The sequence below is a fragment of the Oncorhynchus tshawytscha genome, linkage group LG02 (genome assembly GCF_018296145.1).
Source record: "Oncorhynchus tshawytscha isolate Ot180627B linkage group LG02, Otsh_v2.0, whole genome shotgun sequence".
Lineage (NCBI taxonomy): Eukaryota > Metazoa > Chordata > Actinopteri > Salmoniformes > Salmonidae > Oncorhynchus > Oncorhynchus tshawytscha.
In genome coordinates, this window is record NC_056430.1 from 13,465,937 (window position 1) to 13,484,913 (window position 18,977).

General features: G+C 44.4%; 1 protein-coding gene across 11 annotated transcripts in view; it reads right to left on the bottom strand.

Moving 5' to 3' along the window:
• LOC112263105 (neuron navigator 1) overlaps positions 1–18,977 on the bottom strand; it is a 124,339-nt gene that overhangs the window by 33,664 nt on the left and 71,698 nt on the right. For 9 of the 11 annotated variants that reach the window (XM_042330664.1, XM_042330670.1, XM_042330668.1 and 6 more), the window contains 7 exons: positions 17,893–18,034; positions 8,875–9,187; positions 3,043–3,838; positions 2,199–2,660; positions 1,929–1,979; positions 1,649–1,809; positions 171–359 (listed from right to left, as the gene is read on the bottom strand). In XM_042330664.1, the coding sequence (XP_042186598.1) occupies positions 171–359; positions 1,649–1,809; positions 1,929–1,979; positions 2,199–2,660; positions 3,043–3,838; positions 8,875–9,187; positions 17,893–18,034 (2,114 nt within the window). The remainder of the gene's footprint in view (positions 1–170; positions 360–1,648; positions 1,810–1,928; positions 1,980–2,198; positions 2,661–3,042; positions 3,839–8,874; positions 9,188–17,892; positions 18,035–18,977) is intronic. The other 2 variants (XM_042330676.1, XM_042330661.1) reach the window with 1 other exon arrangement.

Sequence of the window (18,977 nt, forward strand, 5' to 3'; positions counted from 1 at the left end):
AGAAACGGAGCCATAGGGTCCAGCTTTAGAAATGGAGCCACAGGGCTAGCCATAGAAACGGAGCCATAGGGTCCAGCTTTAGATATGGAGCCATAGGGATAGCCATAGAAATGGAGCCATATAGGCCAGCTTTAGAAATGGAATGATATATTTGTATACAGGTTACTTACATGTGCTAGCTGTCTCACAGTCATCCCCAGGCTCGCGGAAGGATCCAGAGCGCATCATGCTCTTGGGCCGGTCGGCCAGTGACATGGTGCTGCCCAGTGGAGAGGTGCCATACAGGTCGAAGGCCATGTCGTTGGTGGGGATACTGTTGGAGCGGGTTATCCTGGGGGCACCGCTCGGGATGGGGGCAACTGGGAGGGCAGGAAGGTTGGCATGAGTAAGAGGCAGGCTGGCACAGAAACTGTATGAGGCACGCACGTACACTACATACTCACACACTCACACATACCTGCACTCACACTCAGTCACTCACACGCACACACCGACACACACACACACACCAACACACACACCGACACACACACACACTCCCGAGGGGAACCTCACCCTGATGACTCAGTGTAAGGAGACACTCAGGTTCCACAAACAGTTAATGATATACAGTATGTATATACATACATAGCATTGCTTTACTCACAGCGTCTTTTATATCTCCTGCTTATTCACGCTTCATCAGTACACATATAAGAGATCATCATATTTTACTGACACAGCCAAATCTCAACTATAAAATAAATATTTAACTATTTAACTTGATTAGTTCTGAATATGATTAGAACAATTTCTGAACTATAACGTCAACAGGGTCTTAATGTACTTCAGTGGATACACATTAACTGTATTCACAGGAACTATAACGTCAACAGGGTGTTAATGTACTTCAGTGGATACACATTTACTGTATTCACAGGAACTATAACGTCAACAGGGTGTTAATGTACTTCAGTGGATACACATTTACTGTATTCACAGGAACTATAACGTCAACAGGGTGTTAATGTACTTCAGTGGATACACATTTACTGTATTCACAGGAACTATAACGTCAACAGGGTGTTAATGTACTTCAGTGGATACACATTTACTGTATTCACAGGAACTATAACGTCAACAGGGTGTTAATGTACTTCAGTGGATACACATTTACTGTATTCACAGGAACTATAACGTCAACAGGGTGTTAATGTACTTCAGTGGATACACATTTACTGTATTCACAGGAACTATAACGTCAACAGGGTGTTAATGTACTTCAGTGGATACACATTTACTGTATTCACAGGCTCATTCTAAATGAGCGTTATGTGTTTCTATAATTCAACACGACCAACATCACACGGACTCAAAGTAAATGCATCCGCTGCTGCCAGGCTGTTACTGCTGCTTTCAACCTGTGCCTTAAACCTTTCAAATGTGTCTGTGTTGAAATACAGACCAGCAGGACGATTAGTCTGAATGAGAGTTTATAGTTCCAGTCAGTCTTCAGACCCGCAGGGCGATTAGTCTGAATGAGAGTTTATAGTTCCAGTCAGTCTTCAGACCAGCAGGACGATTAGTCTGAATGAGAGTTTAGAGTTCCAGTCAGTCTTCAGACCCGCAGGGCTATGGATGGATAAAGGTGCAGTAGACTGAGACTCACCCACGTTAGTGAGGACAGCCTTGCCAGAGGAGAGGTGGGGAATGTGGGTGGGCGATGGCAGCTGAGGGGGGCTCTCGCTCTCCATCAGGCTCACTGCGGTGTGAGAGTGACGCCTCTCCTTCCCCTCCGACTGATCCTCTGACAGACCAGAGCTGTAGCGACTGGAGCAGGGCATGGAGAAGAAAGCAACAATTAAACATGTGCCTCGGACGAGAAAAATATACTACATCATTTGTACATTGGATACAGCAAATGTGTCATAAAACAATGAAAAACTTACTTGACATACCCTAATCCTTTCTTGGGTAAGGTGTTCCTGTCTGTTTGCAAACTTGTAGAGAAAGAACAAGACAACAATAATGACCTTTTCTGCAATCAAACAATCAATGATAGTAGAACATCTTGTTATTAATAATATCTCAGATGCAGTAGAAAGATGGCAACAGTTTGATCATAGTATGTTCCTACATACAGATACTGACTGGTGAAGTACAGGGTTCCGAAACCTATTCCACCTCATCATCAGGGTCTTGCTCCTGTCTAGACCCACCTGTCTGGGAGATTGAGGGAGGTCCTGCTCCCAGCACCCCAGGTCCCCGTGCTCCTCGTCTCCTCCCTGTCCCTGTCTCTGTAGCTGTCCCTGTCCCTGTCTCTGGACTCTGCCCGGATATATCCTCCACTGGGAGGGACACTCATGGTGAGGGGAAGTGACTCCATGCTGCGGTGTAGGCCAGACAGTTTGGGGTAGAGCAGTGGAGAGCCGCCCATGGACAGGGTCTGGCTGGGGTAGCAGCTGGGGGAGTCGAGGTGCAGGATGGGTGCTGGGCTGGGGGTGAGGCCCCGGGGGATGGTGCTGCGTGGCACGGACCCAGCCAGGTCCTGGAGCTTGGAGTAGGGGGGCACTTTAGGAGGGAGGTCCTGAATGGTCACGCACGAGTCCAGGCTGTTGGAGTTGACCTTGTCCAGGTGTGCCAGGCTGGGAGGCCGACCCAGAGATTTGCAGCTCAGCATCCTATGAATTAGACATGAGACACAGAATGTCAGATCCAGCACCATCCAGAACAGCGAAGGCTCCAGAGACCCTGCTTTTCTGGACTTGTTCTCAGGCCTGGCATGAAAAAGACATGAAAACACGGCACGCAAAATGACAGTGACTTGTTTTCTTTCTGTGTTGTTCTCTTATGTCTATAAAGTGGTTTGAGTAGTTAAAAAAATTACACAGTAACTCATCCTAAAATATCTTAGAACATTCAGCTGAGCAAACTGGGTCGACACTAACTGAGTAATATATGTAGCTGGTTCTATAAACCCCAAACCACCGCAAAATGAGTACTGTAACTAAATATTGCACAATTGTAATGTACTATAGGAATGTATCTGGATGGTGACTTTACCTCTGAGTGGTGGGTGATGAGAGCTCAGGGTATTTGCTGCTGCTGGCCCTACGCAGCCCATGCAGTTTGGCGCTAGCCTCCCCAGTAGAATCACCCTGACAGTCTGCCATCTTCAGAGAGCCACACAGGGAGCCCATATCAGACGCCACTGCCTTGGCCTTAGCCCTCTCCTTCTCCTTCTCCCTGTCTGTCTGGTTGACAGGGCCTGTGCTCCCTCCTCGACTGCCCCCCTTAGTGCTTCCACTGCCAGTCTCTTTCCCCCTGGGGCCGGGGCAGGCCATGGAGATAGGCTTCAGGCTGAGCAGGCCGGGGTCCATGCTGCTGCTGGCGGGCCGGGCCGACCCAGGGCGGCCGATCAGGCTGAGGGTGCTGGACTTGGCGGGGCGTGGCAGGCTGCGGTACTGGAGGCTGTTACGGGCGCTGGGCCCCAGGAAGCCCCCCTCCTCACCGCCGGTGGCGTCAAAGCTATTCTTACGTCCCGCTCTTCCTCCTCCTCCTCCAACTCCCAGAGGCTTCACTGGAATGCCAGAAGACTTGGGCATCTTGCCCAAGGTGGCAGAGCCACTAGAGATGGTACTGCCCCCTGCTGTCATTATGGTGGCAGTGCTGGTGGTCGGGAGCCTCTTGTAGCCGAACGAGGCCCCGGCAGAGGGCTTGACCAGGCCGGATGGGGGCTTGCGGAGTTCCCGGTGCTGCGGAAGATGATCCCTCCCTGCGTCAGAACGAGATCGCTGCAGCCCAGCAGCCTTCACAGACATCTTTGTCTTGTCCACCGCCCTGTGGTCACTCTTTGGTGCTGCGGAGAGAGAGAGAGATAAATGTCTTCATTCTTTTGGAACTTTTGTGAATGTAATGTTTAATGTAAAAAAAAGAGCTTTATTTCACTTTTGTTTATTATCTACTTCACTTGCATTGGCAATGTTAACATATGTTTCCCATGCCAATAAAGCCCTTGAATTGAGAGAGATTAGATTCAACCATACCATTGTCATTAGTCATGATTAGTCAGCTACCAGCTGTAATAATGTGTGAAGCTGAAAGTGGACCATTGCATATAGATCAAGAGTGAAAGAAAGCATCAGTCAACTGGCTGGATGTGGATGACAGCATCATTACTAATGTTGGACGACCATAACCATACCCTATGGCTTAATGGCTACTTGGTCACATAAAAGCAGCTGTATATAACAAGAAACATGTGTATTTACTTAGAGATGGTTAATGTTCCCTAGATGAAGACAACTAGTCACCAACATACAGCCACAAACATCTCAGAGGTACTGCAGACATGTCTGTGTGACAAACTGGGCCCTTGACCAAGACGTAATGAGATGCAATGGGCAAATACTTTGGTGACTGACAAAATTAGGGAAAGGCTTAGTTTTTATTAATCGCACTCTGTAACTTGTGCATTCATATTATTCTGGAATTTTGACATGTACAAGTCACAAAAATGTTTCTCAGACACATTTATAAATGCATGCATTATTGGGGGGTCGACTAAGCTAACATATGAAATTGTTTTAAGATGGTCACACCATGGATCATTTTAGGACCCCTGTAGGTATACATTTGTTTTATTTAATGTGGTCTTTATTACTATAGCCCATAGAAACACATTGAATAACAAACACATTCATAAATGGCAATACAGACAGTAAAAAAACGATCATAAGGAAGGATCATAAGGAGTGTCTGTCCTATATTTAGGAGATAGGAAAGCTCAGGAAATATTTTAGTTTTTTAGACACATATTTAACCCCTTTTTCTGTTGTTACAACACTACCTTCATACTCCCACTCGCTTTTTACACGGGTCCCGGGTTACCTTCAGATGAGTCTCATGACATTTGTGAGGGTTGTAAAAGCAGAATATCCCCTTTCCATAGTGGGATCATAATAGTTTGTAGCCCAAACGGTTCGGTACCTGCAGACAGAAGCTGGCACATCGGCTGAACCGACTTCCCACTGTGATCGTGTGGGTCTCCTCTTTCCATAGAGTGGTCATTAGTTTTGTAGGGCAAAATGTTCGGACGCTAAAGACATTTTCATCAGAAGGCAGATTTTCTGGATGTCTCATGGTCTGACAAACATCTCTGTATCCCGGCCACCTTCCACCGCAGGTGTGGAAGGATGATAACGGCGGATTGAGACGCTGCCCATGGAAAATGATTTCTCTAGCTTAAACTGACACATTTTAATGGCTATTTGTTTTTAAATTATGTTACTTAGATTGACGAACGGGCGCGTCAATAGACTCTTCAGGAATAACAGAGGTGTTATAAAGTAACAGTGCATGTCACTCAGTCAGGGAGAAAAGGTGAATGTTAGTTAAGAAAGCAAAAGCAAAGAGCAGTAAAATAGCTGCCAGTCTTTCCCATGTGACATAGCCTCAATTGGACACCGTCAATGGAATTGAAAGCAGCATAACTGATTGGGGAAATTAAAAAGAAAATAGTGTCTGTTTGGGAATATCACAAGACTGCATTTTCAGCCCAGAGAATGATGCCAAAAAACATAGAGCCTCCTAATCAGCCACATTAATCAGACGAATAAGCGGTCGAGTGCATTACAATAAATTGCATCAGTCAGGAAATTGAACTGCAGTTTGATTGTTTCCTCTATTGTTCAATCATAATTAGATTGCGAGGAATTAAATAACCCCTAAACACAACATTATTGATGTGATCAGATGGATGAGTCACTACACATCATTGTAATCCGCTGCATTTCATTACTGGCAAACAATAGATCCATAGAACTGCCTTTAGGCTGAATAAAAGGTAATGCAATACATTGCACACCAGTCTAGGTTGCTGAGAGGAGGACGGCTCATAATAATGGATGAAATGGAGTGAATGGAATGGTATGGAAAGTGTGTGATACCATTCCATTCACTCAATTCCAGCCATTGTACTCTGTTCCAGCCATTATAAAGAGCCATCCTCCCCTCAGCAGCCTCCACTGCTGCACACTCTTGCTACTACATCTTAGTCTGAAAAATATGCATTTTTACTTGAACTATGAATCAGAGAAAAATATAATTAAAAAAAGAGTTAATTAAGAAACAAGTCACACTTGAAATGCCATACTGCACTTTGTACTGTTTGAAAGGAAACCTTATGTTGCTGTTTAAATGTCCTTTTCCTACTGATACTGCCCATAAAGTTTAATGTGGTATCTGTAGTCCTCAAACTCAGGTATGGAGCGAAAATATGTTCAAATTCATTATACATTTTTCCCCCTTCATTGAACCAGGTAGGCCAGTTGAGAACAAGTTCTCATTTACAACTGCGACCTGGCCAAGGTAAAGCAAAGCAGTGCGACAAAAACAACAACACAGACTTACACATAAACAAACGTACAGTCAATAACACAATAGAAAAAATATATGTACAGTGTGTGCAAATGTAGAACAGTAGGGAGGTAAGGCAATAAATAGACAATAGAGGCGAAATAATTACAATTTAGCGTTAACACTGGAGTGATAGATGTGCAGATGATGATGTGCAAGTAGAGATACTAGGGTGCAAAAGAGCAAGAAGATAAATAACAATATGGGGATGAGGTAGTAGGGTGGGCTATTTACAGATTGGCTGTCTACAGGTACAGTGATCGGTAAGCTGCTCTGACAGCTGATCCTCAAAGTTAGAGAGGGAGATATAAGACAAAGAATGCTTCGCAGACAGTGTTTTACAGTGAGTTTGTCTTTGATGAGAAGCATGGGAAGATTAACCAAGAGAGAAACCCAAAGAGATGATCCTTGTTCTGTATGGAATACACTGGCATTTCTTCTCAGTGTTCTTGTACAGTACTAGGCCTTCCAATCAAACTCTGGCACAGACTTTCAACATTTCATTTGGTATCAAGCAGATATCTGCTGGCCGTGGCTACTCTCCATGTGGAATCCATTTAGGGGAGGTTATGGATGACAAAGATATCTTGCAAAACAAGTTAACAATCATGTTTCCTCCCCCGAAGATGTCACGCCATTCATACTTCTACTTTAACACAAACACACTCTTTATGAATGCAAGCAGTAAAAACCCTTTCATGTATAGCAGTCACTTGGAATAATGATTTCAATATAATCATCAAATTGCTAAATTACTCCCAACTCAACAGGACTGGACCGACAACAAGGTGTATAGTGTAGAGAGAGAGAGAGAGAGAGAGAGAGAGAGAGAGAGAGAGAGAGAGAGAGAGAGAGAGAGAGAGAGAGAGAGAGGTTGGCCTTGGCAGTAAACACCCAAAATACTAAAATAATGATTTTCCATAGAAGATCCAGATCTCAGGGAATTAGACCAAAGTTCACAATTGGTACAAAATATATATAGTACTGCACACACTACAATTACTTAGGTTTAAAAATAAGCTAAACTGGGCACATTAATGATGCAGTGAATGAACTGAGAGACAAAACCAGCAGGGCATTCTACGCCATTAAAAAACAAACTCAAATTGAATGTGTCATTGAACCAATTGCACTTTATGGCAGCGAGGTGTGGGGTCAACTTGCAAAACAATATTTCAACCAATGGGACAAACACCCCATTGAAACCCTGCATGCAGAGTTCTGTAATATTCTCCTACGTGTCCACAGGAAAACTACAAACAATGCATGCAGGGCATGGTTAGGCCAATATCCACTAATAAACTCCAAAAAGAGCAATTCAGTTTTAGAAACATCTAAAATACAGTGACCCCCTCTCATATCATTACCAAGCCCTGCAATACCAAGAGCTGAGCAAAAAATATAGTCCCCTCATCCAGCTGGTCCTGGGGCTGAGTTCACAAACCTGTTCTACTAACACACTGAAGCCTCAGGACCAGAACATCCAGTCAATCAGATCAAAACAATTTACAACACAGTCCAAACAAAACCTCATTATTTATTGGGAAACACAAGCACAAAGCAAAATGCTGTGCTATCTGGCGCTAAATCGACTATACACCGTCGCAAACTATTTGACCATGGTTACTGATCAAAATCTTAGAAAACCCTTGATGGGGGCCTCCCAAGTGGGGCAGTGGTCTTGGGCACTGCATAAAAGTTCTAGCTGGCCCTCTATAGATCCTGGTTCGAGTCCAGGCTCTGTCGCAGCCGGCCGCAACCGGGGGGTTTGGCTGGGTCGTGTTTTGGAGGACACGGCTCTCGACCTTTGACTCTCCCGAGAAGCAGCAATGGGACAAGACTGTAACTACTAATTGGATATCACGAAATTGGGGAGAAAATGGGATTAAAAAATATTTAAATTAAACATTTTTAAAAACTTGAGAAAGTACAGGCTTGCCATTGAGAAGGGTAGACACAGGAAAACAAAGGCTGTGCAACCACTTCACTACAGCAGAACCCGAGACAGAGAGTTTAATTTCCCCTCATTCAATGTTTCAAAGACCTCTCTGATAAGGATAGGCTATATGTGCTGTTGGGTCGGGGACACAGAGAGCTGTGGGTTGGCAGCGCACTACATTGCTGCCTGCCATAGGATCAGGGACAGTGTCTGACAGACCAAGCAACCTGGACATGTCCTTTATGCTTATTGTTATTGTTCAATGTATGGTTATTTTGACCCTTGGTTATTGTTGTTACTGTTGATTATTATTATTAATTATGTTAATATTGTAAATCTTCAAAGTAAGCTTTGGCAATACGTACATTGTTACATCATGACAATAAAGCACACTGAATTGAATTGAGAGAGAGAGGGGAGAAAGACCTTAGAGCGAGAGAAGCAGAGCGAGAGAGGCAGAGTGAGAAAGGCAGAGCAAGAGAGGCAGAGCGAGAGAGAGTCAGAGATAGAGAGAGATAACACATGTTATTCAATCTGACCTGCCACTTTGAGCACGCTCTGAGAGGTGTGGGTAATGGGTGAGGTCACGCCCACAGGAGGGTGGCGCCCCTTCTTATTAAAGTTCCCTGGCTGACCCAGGATCTGGGGCTTCCTCAGTTCCCCTTTGACCCCTGCGTCCTCACTAGCACCCTCCATGGGTCTCGAGGACTTCCTCCACTTGCTGGGGGTCTCGGTCTTGAGGCTCCCAGTTTCGTAGCTGCCCCCGTCCATCTTGCGTGCGGCCTTGGCATCCTCACTGTACCAGGACAGGCCACTCTCCACCAGGGAGCGCTTCTCAGCATCGGTGCGGAGCTGTATAAGGACATAGGGACATAACCATTGAGATATGAAGTATTCTGCAAATGGAAAAATTATATTTGTATGGTCACAATGGTAAACACAGTGTTGAAGTTAATTCCATTTCAGTTCAATCAATGAAGAAAAATAATCGAAATTCAGATTTAGGAATTCTTGAATTTTCTGAATTTAACATTTTTATTGTAGGGGTCATGTGAGAGGCAGCCAGGTGTGTGTGCGTGTGTGCGTACATATGAGACACTGTGTTTGTTATCTCTGCCAGAACCTCAGTTTACGCTCAGTAATCTCTGCTGTCCCGTCTGAGTGCCTGTCTGCATTTCAGAGAAAGAGCATGTGGGAGGAACTGATAAGCCTGTACTGTTTAACATCAGAGATTCACTGCAGTCACTATGGTATGATCTGCGGAGTCTTTCAGCGCAGTAGTCACTAATAGAAATAATGAATCAAGGATGAATCATGTTCTCCTTTAAATCCCATAATGGATGATCAGTCTTTTTGACTTGGCGTTCTGAAGCCACATTACATACTCATGACATGCATTGTGGATGACGTGCTACATGAAAGGTTGGTCAATCTGGGCTGATTTAACAGTGTACTCGATTCCAAATGCCCCAGTCTTGCTTCAGCTATTTTCACAATGTTTTTCAACGCCCTCCCCTTTCTAGGCCACTGCTACCATATTACGTAACGCCTGCTCTTTCGTGGTCTGCGGGGCAGGCACAATATTAACTGTCCAATTAAACTAGAACCAGCTGAGAATGATTAACTCTGACCTTTCCTTACAATAACGTTCAGCACGGTGGCCAAGGATGGGAATGGCTAAAACAATATAGTACCTTCCTGTAGGGCACAATTCACCTACTCTATTGAATCACCTCTGCTCTCCTCTTTGTTGAGCAGCGCAAGACTCATTCATCAAAACAACAAGGACACAATGCTGTTTCACCTAACGCGTCCCTGAGCAGAAGTCTGTTAATACAAGGTGGACACTGGTTTAGTGGGTAAGTCCATAGATAGAAACTAAAACAGGACACAACCGTGCTCAGGTCTGTTCAATGCTGGTCTGACGAATCTGATTCCACGCTTCAAGATTGCTTTGATCATGTGGACTGGGATATGTTCCGCATTGCGGCGAACAACAACATTGATGAATACGCTGATTCGGTGAGCGAGTTTATTAGCAAGTGCATCAGTGATATTGTACCCATGTTGACTATTAAAACCTTCCCCAACCAGAAACCATTGATTGATGGCAGCATTCGCGCAAAACTGAAAGCGCGAACCACTGCTTTTAATCATGGCAAGGTGACCAGAAACATGACCAAATATAAACAGTGTAGCTATTCCCTCCGCAAGGCAATCAAACAAGCTAAGCGTCAGTAGAGAGACAAAGTAGAGTCACAATTCTACAGCTCAGACACGAGACGTATGTGGCAGGTTCTACAGTCAATCACGGATTACAAAAAGAAAACCAGCCCCGCCGGGGACACCGACGTCTTGCTCCCAGACAAACTAAACAACTTCTTTGCTCGCTTTGAGGACAATACAGTGCAACTGACACGGCCCACTACCAAAACCTTCGGGCTCTCCTTCACCATAGCCAACGTGAGTAAAACATTTAAACGTGTTATTAACCCTTGCAAGGCAGCCGGCCCAGGCGGCATACCTAGCCGTGTCCCCAGAGCATGCACAGACCAGCAAGCTGGTGTGTTTAAGGACATATTCAATCCATCCCTGTCCCAGTCTGCTGTTCCCACATGCTTCAAGAGGGCCACCATTGTTCCTGTTCCCAAGAAAGCTAAGGTAACTGAGCTAAATGACTATTCATGACGATGCATTCACTTCCGTCATCATGAAGTGCTTTGAGAGACTAGTCAAGGATCAGATCACCTCCACCCTACCTGACACCCTAGACCCACTCCAATTTGCTTTCCGCCCCAATAGGTCCACAGATGAAGCAATCACAATCAAACTGCACACTGTCCTAACCCATCTGGACAAGAGGAATGCCTATGTAAGAATGCTGTTCATCGATTACAGCTCAGCATTTAACATCATAATACCATCCAAATTCGTCATTAAGCTCAAGACCCTGGGTCTCGACCACACCCTGTGCAACTGGGTCCTGGACTTTCTGAAGGACCGCCCCAAGGTGGAGAGGGTAGGAAACAACATCTCCACCCCGCTACTCCTCAACACTGGGGCCCCACAAGGGTGCGTTCTCAGCCCTCTCCTGTACTCCCTGTACACCCATGACCGCGTGGCCATGCACGCCAACTCAATCATCAAGTTTGCAGACGACACTACAGTGGTAGGCTTGATTACCAACAATGATGAAACGACCTACAGGGAGGAGGTGAGGGCCCTCGGACTGTGGTGTCAGGAAAATAACCTACATTACTCATCTCATATGTATATACTGTACTCTGTATCATCTACTGCATCTTGCCTATGCCGCACGGCCATCACTCATCCATATATTTATATGTACATATTCTTATTCATTCCTTTACACTTGTGTGTATAAGGTAGTTGTGAAATTGTTAGATTACTTGTTAGATATTACTGCACAGTCGGAACTAGAAGCACAAGCATTTCGCTACACTCGCATTAACATCTGCTAACCATATGTATGTGACCAAGTAGCTACAACATTATACCAAGCGATAAGATGGAAATACTGTACTTGGCTATTATGTCGAAATATGACCAATTGATTGTAGGTACTATGTCGCTGCTTTGAGAGCACCATACCGTATCTAATGGGTTATCCTGTTGTGAATTGGGGGGCTGCGAGGATAAAAAATTGGGCACAGTAGACCTTGGCAGCACACCTACTTAATGTGATATAGTCACAGATGGCTCAGTCAGCTATACTAATCCCCATGATTCATCACTCTCTTCTCTCTGGGATGAGGACAAGGACAGCAGGAAGAAGCAGTGTTGCCACAGTAACACCAGGAGTGACAAGATGCCTGCAAAGCATTTTTCACCTGTGGACAAAGACCTATGCTACGCATGCCTCTCCCCAATGTCAATATGCCTTGTTCATTGCTGTTTTGGTTAGTGATTATTGTCTTATTTCACAGTGGAACCTCCACCCCTGCTCAATATGCCTCAGCTAACCCTCTTGTCCCACCTCCCACACATGCGATGACCTCACCTGGTTTAATTGATGTCTCTAGAGACAAAACCTTTCTCATCGTCAATCAATGCCAGGGTTTACCACCACTGTATTCACATCCTACCATACCTTTGTCTGTGCATTATGCCTTGAATCTATTCTACCGTGCCCAGAAACCTGCTCATTTTACTCTCTGTTCCGAACGACCTAGATGACCAGTTTTTATAGCCTTTAGCCGTATCCTTATCCTACTCCCCCTCTGCTCCTCTGGTGATGTAGAGGTTAAGCCAGGCCCTGCAGTGCCTAGCTCCACTCCCATTCCCCAGGCGCTCTCATTTGTTGACATTTGTAACAGTAAAAGCCTTGGTTTCATGCATGTTAATATTAGAAGCCTACTCCCTAAGTTTGTGCTATAGCAGTGAATAAAACACTCTGCCAACCGTGTCTCTTCCTAGCCGTGTCTGAATCCTGGCTTAGGAAGGCCACCAAAAACCCTGAAATTCCCATCCCTAACTATAACATTTTCCGACGAGATAGAACTGCCAAAGGGTGCGGAGTTGCAATCTACTGCAGAGATAGCCTACAGAGTTAAGTCTTACTATCCAGGTCTGTGCCCAAACAATTTGAGCTTCTACTTTTAAAAACCCACCTTTCCAGAAACAAGTCTCTCACCATTGCCCCTTGCTATAGACCACATTCTGCCCCCAGCTGTGCCATGTACACCATATGTGAATTGATTGCCCCCCCATCTATCTTCAGAGCTTGTGCTGTTAGGTGACCTAAACTGGGACATGCTTAACACCCCGGCCATCCTACAATCTAAGCTTAATGCCCTCAATCTCACACAAATGATCAATGAACCTACCAGGTACAACCCCAAATCCGTAAACACAGGCACCCTCATAGATATCATCCTAACTAACCGGCCCTCTAAATACACCTCTACTGCCTTCAACCAGGATCTCAGCGATCACTGCCTCATTGCTTGTGTCCGTAATGAGTCTGCGGTCAAATGACCACCCCTAATCACTGTCAAATGCTCCCTAGAACACTTCAGTGAGCAGGCCTTTCTATTCGACCTGGCCCGGTTATCTTGGAAGGATTATGACCTCATTCCGGTCAGTAGAAGATGCCTGGTTATTCTTTAAAAGTGTATTGTTCACAATCTTATATAAGCATGCACGTTTCCAAAAAAATGGATCCAGGAACAGATATAGCCCTTGGTTCACTCCAGCCTTGACTGCCATTCAACTGTTCTGCCTTCGGCTATGGAAACCTGACCTCTTCACCGGACGTGCTACCTGTCCTAGACCTGCTGTTTTCAACTCTCTAGAGACAGCAGGAGCGGTAGAGATACTCTTAATGATCGGCTATGAAAAGCCAACTGACATTTACTCCTGAGGTGCTGACTTGCTGCACCCTCGACAACTATTGTGATTATTATTATTTGACCATGCTGGTCATTTATGAACATAATCTCTACCGGGCACAGCCAGAAGAGGGCTGGCCACCCCTCATAGCCTGGTTCTTCTCAAGGTTTCTTCATAGGTTTTGGCCTTTCTTGTGAGTTTTGCTAGCCACCATGCTTCTACACCTGCATTGCTTGCTGTTTGTGGTTTTAGGACTGGGTTTCTGTACAGCACTTTGAAATATCAGCTGATGTACGAAGGGCTATATAAATACATTTGATTTGATTTGATTGACCAGCACAAAAACATCCTGTGGCGTACTGCATTAGCATTGAATAGCCCCCGCGATATGCAACCAATAGGAACCAATATACACAGGCAGTTAGGAATGTGAAGGCTAGCTTTTTCAAACAGAAATTTGCATCCTGCAGCACAAACTCCAAAAGGTTCTGGGAGAATAAAGAAGTCCATGGAGAATAAAAGCACCTCCTCCCAGCTACCCACTACACTGAGGCTAGGATACACTGTCATCACCGATAAATCCAAGATAATTGGTTTCCAAGATGGTCATGGGTCCACCTCCGCCACGCTCAAGGTCCTGAACGATATCATAACCTCCATCAATAAGAGACAATACAGTGCAGTTGTATTCATAGACCTGGCCAAGGCTTTCGACTCTGTCAATCACCATATTCTTATCGGCAGACTAAACAGCCTTGGTTTCTCGAATGACTGCCTCACCTGGTTCACCAACTACTTCTCAGACAGAGTTCAGTGTGTCAAATCGGAGGGCCTGTTGTTCAGACCTCTGGCTCTCTCTATGGGGGTGCCACAGGGTTCAATTCTCGGGCCGACTCTTTTCTCTGTATACTTCAATGATGTCGCTCTTGCTGCTGGGGATTCTCTGATCCACATCTACGCAGATGATACCATTCTGTATACATTCTGCCCTTTGTTGGACACTGTGTTTAATTAACCTCCAGACAAGCTTCAATGCCATATAACTCTCCTTCCGTGGCCTCCAACTAGAGGTCGACCGATTATGATTTTTCAACACCGATACCGATACCGATTATTGGAGTACCAAAAAATGCCGATACCCATTAATCGGCCAATTGTTTTATTTATTTATTTGTAATAATGACAATTACAGCAATACTGAATGAACACTTATTTTAACTTAATATAATACATCAATAAAAATCCATTTAGCCTAAAATAAATAATGAAACATGTTCAATTTGGTTTAAATAATGCAAAAACAAAGTGTTGGAGAAGTAAAAGTGCAATATGTGCCATGTAGAAAAGCTAACGTTTGAGTTCCTTGCTCAGAACATGAGAACATATGAAAGTTGGTGGTTCCTGTAAACATGAGACTTATATTCCAAGGTAAGAGATTTTGGGTAGTAGTTAATATAGTATTTGTAGGACTATTTCTCTCTATACCATTTGTATTTCATATACAGTACCTTTGATTATTGGATGTTCTTATAGGCACTTTAGTATTGTAACAGTATTGCTTCCGTCCCTCTCCTCACCCCTATCTGGGCTCGAACCAGGAACACATCGACAACAGCCACACTCGAACCAGCATTACCCATCGCTCCACAACAGCCGCGGCCCTTGCAGAGCAAGGGGAATAACTACTCCAAGTCTAAGAGCGAGTGACATGTGTAGTTAACTAGTGATTATGATTGATTGTTTTTTTATAAGATAAGTTTAATGCAAGCTAGCAACTTACCTTGGCTTCTACTGCATTCACGTAACAGGCAGGCTCCTCGTGGAGTGCAATGAGAGGCAGGTGGTTATTGCGTTGGACTAGTTAACCGTAAGGTTGCAAGATTGAATCCCAGAGCTGACAAGGTAAAAATCTGTCGTTCTGCCCCTGAACAAGGCAGTTAACCCACCGTTCCTAGGCCGTTATTGAAAATAAGAGTGTGTTCTTAACTGACTTGCCTAGTTAAATAAAGGTGTAAAAATAATAATAATAAAGAAAATGGCAAAATCAGCGTCCAAAAATATCGACTTCGATTGTTATGAAAACTTGAAATCGGCCCTAATTAATCGGCCATTCCGATTAATCGGTCGACCTCCACCTCTGCTCTTAAATGGAAGTAAAACTAAATGCATGCTGTCCCCCCTTCCAGCATCACTACTTTGGACGGTTCTGACTTATGGATGGTTCTGAATATGTGGACATCTACAAATACCTAGGTGTCTGGTTAGAATGTAAACTCTCCTTCCAGATTCACATTAAGCATCTCCAATCCAAAATTAAATCTAGAATCGGCGTCATATTCCGCAACAAAGCATCCTTCACTCATGCTGCCAAACATACCCTCGTAAAACTACCTACCGATCCTGACTTCGGCAATGTCATTTACAAAATAGCCTCCAACACTCTACTCAAATTGGATGCAGTCTATCACAGTGCCATCTGTTTTGTCACCAAAGCCCCATATACTACACAGCACTGAGACCTGTATGCTCTCGTTGGCTGGCCCTTGCTTCATTTTCATCGCCAAACCCACTGGCTCCAGGTCATCTATAAGTCTTTGCTAGGTAAAGCCCCACCTTATCTCAGCTCACCATAGCAGCACTCACCCGTAGCACTCGCTCCAGCAGGTATATTTCACTGGTCACCCCCAAAGCCAAATCCTTCTTTGGCCACCTTTCCTTCCAGTTCTTTGCTGACAATGACTGGAACGAATTGCAAAAATCACTGAAGCTGGAGACTCATATCTCCCTCACTAACTTTAAGCACCAGCTGTCAGAGCAGCTCACAGATCACTGCACCAGTACATAGCCCATCTGTAAATAGCCCATCCAACTACCTCATCCCCATACTGTTTTTTTCCCCCCTCCTTTGCACCCCAGTATCTCTACTCGCACATTCATTTTCTGCACATCTATCACTCCAGTGTTTAATTGCTAAATTGTAATTATTTTCTATTTATTGCCTTACCTCCCTTGCACACACTGTATATAGACTATTTTTTCCCTTTTGTGTTATTGACTGTATGTTTGTTTATTCCATGTGTAACTCTGTGTTGTTGTATGTGTCGAATTGCTACGCGTTTATCTTGGCCAGGTCGCAGTTTTAAATGAGAACTTGTTCTCAACTAGCCTACCTGGTTAAATAAAGGTGAAATAAAATACAAATTTAAAATAAAGAGAACCTCTGTACTTACCACGCCACACTGATACAGAAGAACATCTGAATTCTCAAAACATAATTGATTCCTGAAAGTTGATGTGATCATTTGTGTTGTAAGGATAAGCGAAGGGGTCACTAAAGGGCTATCAGAAGAGCCGTATGAAGCGATATCAGTGACAGTTTTTCCACCTGAGAGATCACCTACTAAAAGTGTCACCTTTCAACCAAATTGACTTTCAATCCAATGTAGATGTCCACAGACTAAGTTGGATGAATGATTTTGCAGTGTTAAATGAAATGTAAAATATCACATTGATTTCCAGTGACTGGATAATGGGGAAAACAAGTGCTGCACAATGACATCATCATCTTCATCCATGTCTGATTGATTGACATTGTGGTGTTGGCCGTGTGAACTGTTTCTTTGGGACCCAAATGACATATTTGACAAGCTTCTGCAGAGGGTGAATCATACACACAGGCAGGCAGGGAGACAGGCAGGCAGGGGGACAAAGAGACAGGAAATGGGTGCAATGTAAATCATGAAATACAAACCTGAACTATGAGGACAAAGAACTTAGGTAATTGTAATCTTATATAAATAACTTAGCAAGAGTCATACACTGCCCTCACAAGGTAGACTGCTCTCATCTGTTCCCAGTTACAGCAGTGAGACAGTGTGTGTGTGCATGTGCATACAGTAGTTTGTCAAACAAAGCAGGTAGACAGGGAAATAGATTCACTGTCAGTCATGAAATACTGACCTAAACTTATAGAGGAAAAATGGTGTTCTTCCATAACTCACACTGATAAAGATGTTCCTTTTATCTGCTGGAATATGCTTTCAGGTCTTGTCAAATACCAGGTATACTGCTCTGCCATCACAGGGTATCTGCTTACAGCTTCTCCAGTAAGATCTGTGTGTGTGCAGGCAGTGGCCTATATAGTCTACAGAGATACAACAGAAACATCGCTAAGGCTGTTGTGGTTGAATGTGCCCTTCACTCACCATGACAGAGGAATTGCGTCTGGATCCGAGGGGTGTGGTGGGTAGAGAGTTGAGCGAGGAGCTGGCGTTGAACTCCTCGGAGCTGAGGTTGTCTACAGAGCCATCACTGAGCCCACTGCTGATGGAGCTGCTCTCTTCCCAGCTGAGAAGAGAAGGGGTCAAAGGTCATAATAAAGCATGGTACTGTTTAGAAGGGAATATATAGTTACTGTGTATTAACAGTTATAAAGCTATCTAACAGTAAAGGAAAGGGGGATACCTAGCCAGTTGTAAAACTGAAAGCATTCAACTGAAATGTGTCTTCTACATTTAACCCAATCCCTCGTAGTTAAAGAGAAGGTTATTAAAGGATAAGACAAAGGTAGGTCTAAATTGGCAACAGCTTTGACTGTCCATCTGTCCTCCTGTAGGGATACCATGGTAACGGCCAGCTACAAGCTGTTCGATCAGAGAAGGGATGCCTAGGTTACACCACACAGCTGCTTTGATTCTAACACAACTAGGAACTCTTTATCCTCTCAGTCACAAACTACAGCTCCATGAGTGGCACTTTGACTGAAGTTTCCTCAGCACGGGACGTTTATGTTAAATCAAGTTGACTGGGCGAGGCCACGGGTGGCGGTGGGTTGACAAGTAGCTCAGGGATGGCGTGCTCCAAGGAGCGATAGAACAGGGGAGTTAGAGAAGAAGTGGAAATCCCAGTGACAGCTGCCTGTGGGTCTGGGCTGTCATCCCGCCACCCGCCTGCCTGACCTGGCCCGGCCTGTCCTGGGACAGATGATGCTGGAGAGGCCCATACGTGAGAGGAGGGAGGGAGGGAGGTGGACACACAGATGAGCAGTTACAGTATGGTACTGTAACCCAAAAATCTGTTGCTCGCTCACAAGACAGCAACTAATATTTGGACCAAATGGATCCCTGAATAAATCTGAATATGAGTGAATTTGAATTTCACATTCTGAAAATACAGGTCATTGAATTTCACACTGAAAGTACAGGTCATTGAATGTAACTGAATGTGAGAAGGGGTGGAGGATGTAGTCGAAACGATTATTGTCATGTAAGGCTCAGAACAGGACAAAACA